Source organism: Rhincodon typus, chromosome 10 (assembly GCF_021869965.1).
Source record: "Rhincodon typus isolate 14 chromosome 10, sRhiTyp1.1, whole genome shotgun sequence".
NCBI lineage: Eukaryota > Metazoa > Chordata > Chondrichthyes > Orectolobiformes > Rhincodontidae > Rhincodon > Rhincodon typus.
Window position 1 is genome coordinate 80,167,631 of NC_063341.1, and position 6,764 is coordinate 80,174,394.

At 44.7% G+C, this 6,764-nt stretch overlaps 1 protein-coding gene across 1 annotated transcript in view; it reads right to left on the minus strand.

Moving 5' to 3' along the window:
* LOC109924952 (guanine nucleotide exchange factor VAV3-like) overlaps nucleotides 1-6,764 on the minus strand; it is a 203,142-nt gene that overhangs the window by 50,723 nt on the left and 145,655 nt on the right. Inside the window, exons 33-35 of the mRNA XM_048601574.1 lie at nucleotides 5,392-5,524; nucleotides 3,764-3,873; nucleotides 568-669 (exon numbers count right to left, since the gene is read on the minus strand). Of these exons, the coding sequence (XP_048457531.1) occupies nucleotides 568-669; nucleotides 3,764-3,873; nucleotides 5,392-5,524 (345 nt within the window). The remainder of the gene's footprint in view (nucleotides 1-567; nucleotides 670-3,763; nucleotides 3,874-5,391; nucleotides 5,525-6,764) is intronic.

A 6,764-nucleotide genomic window follows, 5' to 3' on the forward strand; every position in this document is an offset into this window, starting at 1 on the left:
CACAGTCTCTCGCAATGACCCTCTCTCTCACAGTGACCCTCTCTCTCACAGTCTCTCGCAATGACCCTCTCTCTCTCAGTGAACCTCTCTCTCACAGTGACCATCTTTCTCACTGTCTTTCACAGTGGCCCTCTCTCACTCAGTCTCTCACACTGACCCTCTCTCTCACAGTGTCTCACAGTGACCCTCTCTCTCACAGTGTCTCACAGTGACCCTCTCTCTCACAGTCTCTCACACTGACCCTCTCTCTCTCAGTCTTTCACAGTGACCCTCTCTCTCACAGTGTCTCACAGTGACCCTCTCTCTCACAGTCTCTCACACTGACCCTCTCTCTCTCAGTCTTTCACAGTGACCCTCTCTCTCACAGTCTCTCACAGTGACCCTCTCTCTCTCAGTGAACCTCTCTCTCACAGTGACCATCTTTCTCACTGTCTTTCACAGTGGCCCTCTCTCATTCAGTCTCTCACACTGACCCTCTCTCTCACAGTGTCTCACAGTGACCCTCTCTCTCACAGTCTCTCACAATGACCCTCTCTCTCACAGTGACCCTCTCTCTCACAGTCTCACCTGAGCAGCATCAGACATGCAGAGCAGCATGTGACCCTCTCGAAGCTGTGCATACTGAACGTGTGGTTGTTGCTGTTGGCGTTCTCTGGCCGGATGTTTGATCTAATCGAGGTACAGAAACAAAACAAAAAACGGAGGTGAGAGACGAGCTTCAGAAACAAACACTACTCCAGGAACCACTGCGGTTTTGTTTAATTCTTTCATGGGATGTGTGTATCACCAGCTAGGTCACCATTCCTTACGCCTCCCCCCTGTCCTCGAACTGTTTAACTCTCTAGGTCATTTCAGACAGCAGTTCAGAGTCAACCACATTGCTGTCGGTGTGGAGTCTCATGTAGGCCAGACCAGGTAAAGATGGTAGTTTCCTTCCCTAAAGGACATCAGTGAACCAGATGAGCTTTGTTACAATTGATAGTAGCTTCACTGCCTCTGATGCCAAGTTTTTTATACATGAACCAGTGTTTGGACATTTAATGACACACTGCTGTTACTATCACACCCTGAGATAGGGCTTGAACCTGGACGTTCTGGCCCAGATGGATGGACACTACCAGCTGTTACGACAATGAAATGAGGAGCAAGCTGGTAATTAGCCCCATTTGTCCATGAACCACACCGAAAGAACAAAACAATCTATTTCATCACCAAAATGTTCAATTTGTTTCTCTGTCAATCTGAACAAAAGAGACTTTAAGCAGATTTTTTCAAAAAATGAAGAAACAACTTTTTCCTCACTACCATCAGTTTTGAGGAAGTGTCACTAGACCCGAAATGTTAACTCCAATTTCTCTCTACAGATGCTGCCAGACCTGCTGAACTTTTCTGGGAATTTCTGTTTTTGTTTCCGATTTCCAACATCCACAGTTCTTTCAGTTTCTAGCAACCCAAACCTATTTGCTAAACATGTAGCGAAACAGCTTAATAACTAAGCTACTGCGTGGACTTAAAACATGTTTATTATTAATTGGTCAAACACACTTTCATACGTAGTTCTGCAATGTATTCTGTGTTTGGAAATTCAGGGATAAAGATCACTTTTGGATCAAGGGTCTAAACAAAAAGGGTGAAATAAACTGATTTTTCACAGTTCCTTCAGTTTCCTGCTGATGAGATCAAGTTGCTGTCAGTTTCACAAAGTGATGGATGATATTTGAAGTAGATTTTCAATTCAAATGGATGATAAGTAGAAGTTCTGATTTCTGAAATTTAGTTCGGTTTTTCAAGCTACCTCACTGAGAGAGAACCAGCCTTTAAATGGTTTTTAATCAAGAAATGTTCTCTCTTACTGGCTGAGAGAGAAGAATGCGTTCCATCTAATTTTCCTCACTGCCACTTTTCAGGAGAGAATTTGCTCCTTTCAGATTGAAGGGCCATTCCTAACTGACCAAATTCAGTTTTACTGAAAAACAGAGTATGTTCATTCCAGAGGCTGTGGCCACGTTATCCTGAATATGGGGCATCCTCTAAAACCAATGTTTGCTGAGCAACTAAAGGCCATTGAGCACCTTCTTATCACTTGGCAAAATCACTTGGCTTTTTGTAAATAGCAGATGAGACTAGTTCATTTGTGATTTTCAATGTTGGATTCCAAAAGTTGAATGATACATCCTTCACTACAGAGGAATTGCCAGAAATCGAACATTTTCAATTCACATAATCCACAAATGGACAAGTATTCCCACAAAGGCTCTTTGGTGCCATACTCGGTCAAATGCAGCCTTGATATCAAGGGCTGTTACCCTCACCTCACCTCTGGAATTCAGCTCTTTTGTCCATGTTTGAACCAAGGCTGTAATGAGGTCAGGAGCTGAGTGGCCCTGGCGGAACCCAAACTGGGCGTCACTGAGCAGGTTATTGCTGAGCAGGTGCTGTGTGATAGCGCTGTTACTGACACCTTCGATCACTTTACTGATGATCGAGAGCAGGACGGATGTGAATGGAGGAGATTTGGGAAACATGGCCATGTTCAGTATGCGTATAAAAACTTCAGGGATGAAAGATAGGCTTGAGATTTGGAATGATTGTCGTGTTAGATTTCTGCTTCTTGAAGGTAACAGACTAATTTGTAAAGTTAAATCACTTGGGATTCAGGGAAGCTTGCTAATTGGATACAAAATTGGTTTCATGGTAGGAGACAGAGGATGGTGGTGGAGGGTTGTTTTTTGGACTGGAAGCCTGTGACCAGTGGTGTGCCACAAGGATTGGTACTGGGTCCACTGTTGTTTGTCATTTATATAAACAATTTTGATGAGAATATAGGAAGCATGGTTAGTAAGTTTGTGGATGCCACCAAAATTGGTGTATGGTAGATAGTTAAGAAGGTTATCTAAGATTACAAAGGGATCTTGATCAATTGGGCCAATGGACTGAGGAGTGGCAAATGGAGTTTAATTTAGATAAATGCAAGGTATTGGATTTTCATCAAACAAACAAGGGCAGGACTTATACAATTAATGATAGGGCCCTGGGTAGTGTTCCCAAACAGGGAGACCTGGGGGTTCAGGTACACAGTTCTTTGAAAGTTGCATCACAGGTAGGCAGGGGGGTTAAGAAGGTGTTTAGCATGTTTGCCTTCATTGCTCAGACCATTGAGTACAGGAGTTGGGACATCATGCTGAGGTTGTACAAGATGTTGGTGAGGCCACTTTTGGAGTACTGTGTCCAGATCTGGTCACCCTGTTATAGGAAGGATATTATTAAATTGGAGAGGGTGCAGAAAGGATATACCAGGATGTTGCTGGGAATGGAGGGCTTGAGTTATAAGGAAAGGCTGCATAGGCTGAGACCTTTTCCAATGGAGCATAAGAGGTTGAGGGGTGACCTTACAGAGGTTTACAAAATCGTGAGAAGCATAGATAAGGTGAATAGTAAAAGTCTTTTCCCTAGGGTGGGAGAGCTCAAAACTAGGGGACATACTTTTATGTTGAGAGGAGAAAGATTTAAAAGGGACCTGAGAGCCAACTTTTTCACACAGAAAATGGTTCATATGTGGAATGAGCTGCCAGAAGAAGTGGTAGATTCAAGTACAGTTACAACATTTAAAAGACATTTGGACAGGTACATGAATAGGAAAGGTATAGAGGGATATGGGACAAATGCAGGCAAATGGGACTAGTTTAGTTTAGGAAACTTGGTTGGCATGGATGAGTGGGGTTGAAGGGTCTGTTTCCGTGCTATATGACTCTATGATACTCACAGTGCCATTCCAAACTGTTCCAACCATTTCTTCTTCAAGTCTTTTGTCTTACAGAAGAATTCAAACCCATTTTGGCCGTGCAGATGTGTGAGATAGAATCCATGTGACCACTGCATTAACAAGAACACAGGAACTAAATAAATTGGAGGAGACAATTGAACAATAACAGCTATCCTGAAAACCCAGTGCAAGTCCTGGTAGCTCAGGGCAGCATTCTCCATTCTAGAAAGGAGGGTTAGGCTTAGAGGGGGTTAAGGTTAGGGATAGAAGGGGTTAGGATGGGAGGGGTTTAGGGTTAGGGTTAGAGGGGGTTAGGGTTAGAGGGTTAGGGTTAGGGTTAGAGGAAGGTTAATGTTATAGTGAGGAGAGTTAAGTTTGGGGTGAGGGGGATCAGGGTTAGAGGGGTTTAGGATTGTGGTGAGGGGGGTTAAGGTTGGTGTGAGGAGGTTAGTGTTAGGATTAGAGGGGTTTAGGGTTATGGTTAGAAGGGACAAAAGCAAAGTTGCTGGAAAAACTCAGCAGGTCTGGCGGCATCTGTGAAGGAGAAAACAGAGTTAACGTTTCAGTTCCGGTGATCTTTCTTCAGAAGGTTAGAAGGGGTTAAGGTTATGGTGAGAGTTGGTAAAGGTTAGTGTGAGAGGGGGTTAGGGTTGCAGTTAGAGGGGTTAAGGTTAGGGTTAGAGGGGGAGGTCTGGAGAGGGTTCATTTGACTGATCCTGGGGATGGAGGGACTGCCTAATGAGGAGAGGTTGAGTAGGTTGAGCCTGTGCTGACTGGAGTTAAGAAGAATGAGAGGCGACCTGATTAAAACATACAAATTTCTTTGGGGATTTGACAGGGGAGATGTGGAGAGATTGTATCCCCTTGTGGGAGAGTCTAAGACCAGAGGGCATTATTTCAGAATGAGGGGTTGCCCAGTTAGGACTGAGATGTTCTCTCAGAGCATAAGGAATCTGTGGAATTCTTTACTTCGGAGGGCTGTAGAGACTGGGTCAATAAGTATATTAAAGGCTGAGATAGACTGAGATAAGGAAGTAAGGAAATCAAGGGTTATGAGGAAAAGGCAGGCAAGTGTAGATGAGGATTATCAGATCAACGATGATCTCACTGATTGGTTGAACAGGCTCAATACAGTGTGGAGCTGGAGGAACACAGCAGGCCAGGCAGCATCAGAGGAGCAGGAAAGTCCACCTTTTGGGCCTAGACCCTTCACCAATCCTGATGAAGGGTGTAAATCCGAAATATCGGCTCTCCTACTCCACTGATGCTGCCTGGCCTGCTGTGTTCCTCCAGCTCCACACTGTATTGACTGACTCCAGCATCGGAAGTTCTTGATATCTTGATGGGTTGAATGGCCTGCTCTTTCTGTTACATTATCATTGAGGGTGCTCAGGTGTGGAATGCAAGAGTTACACTTCAATGTGAGGGTTTCAGTAGATGAATACTTCACTGCAGTAGCTGACTCAGTGGATGACATGGCCACAGGGTGTTGTCTTACTGTGAGGATATTGGGTTGGAAATTGATGTTGGCAGTAATTTGGAAGTGAAGTCAGGAAAATGTGTTTGTGAGAGTGAGGCATAGCGACAGGGGCAGGCAGGGAACACATTGTCACATGGCCCTCACTCACCTTTTTATTCTCCTTGTCTGTTGTTGGGTTGTTTGTTATCTTGTAAATGCTCAAGTCAATTACTTCCTTCATTTCATAGTTATCTCCACGTCTCTTACACACAATGACAGCCTTGTCGAACAGGAAGATGTGTCTATTTGAAGAGAGCAACATTTGGATTAAAGATATTTATAGTGATGTGCTTACTGAGGAGCTGGCAGATTCTCTTTATGGTGCTTGTGTCTAGGATGTGGGTATCATTGCTGGGATGGCATTTATTGCCCAGGGGACAGTTAAGAGTTGACAGCATTGCTGAGGGTCTGGAGTCACATGTAGGCCACATCAGGGAAAGAGGTCAGATTCCTCTCCTGAAGGGAATTAGTGAACCAGATAGGTTTGTAAACAGTCAACAAGGAATAAATGGTAACCTCAAATTAAATTTCCCCATCTGTCCTAGTGGGATTTGAACCATGTCTGTAGGTCATCAGCCCAGGGTTCTGAGTCACTGTCCCAGTGACATTAGCACAGTGCTATGTCCTCCTTATAACACAGCTGATAAAGGAAAGCAGGACAGACAGTTTCACAGAGCCCCATCAGGAGGATCTCGGTTCAGGCCCCACAACTCAGGAAGAGGAGACTGTCCTTGGAGGGGGCAGAGCAGATTCACCCGAATGATCCCGGGGAGGCCGGGTTGTATCAATTGGACTGTAATCCGCCGAATATTGAAGATTAAAGGGTGATCCCATAGAGATCACTCAGATGATGAAAGGAGTTGATTGGGTCAATGAAGCGAATCTATTTCCTCTGGGGAGGGGGAGAGAGCAGAACAAGCCAGGCCATTCAGGGGGCCGGCAGGAAACACTCCCCCACTCGGGCAGGTGGGGAGGGGGGGTGTATCTAGAACTGTCTTCCTCAGGAAAGGTGTAGATTCTGGGGTTAATTGGAGCTTTCAGAGACTGCAATGGGTGTGTTAATGGGGCAAGGGGATATCAAGCGAAATACAGTTAAATGGAGTCAAGATACTGAATAAAAACAAAGTTGCTGGAAAAGCTCAGCAGGTCTGGCAGTATCTGTGAAGGAAAAAACAGAGTTAACGTTTCAGGTCCGGTGACCCTTCCTCAGTTCTGAGGAACTTTGTTTTTGTTTCTGATTTACAGCATCCCCAGTTCTTTTGGTTTTTATCAAGATGCTGAATAACCAGGATTTAATAAAAAGGCAGAATCTCCACACACACACACACACACACACACACACACACAGCCTCTCTCTCTCACACACACACACACAGACTCTCTCTCTCACACACACAAACACAGTCTCTCTCTCTCTCTCTCTCTCACACACACACACACACAGCCTCTCTCTCTCTCTCACACACACACAGCCTCTCTCTC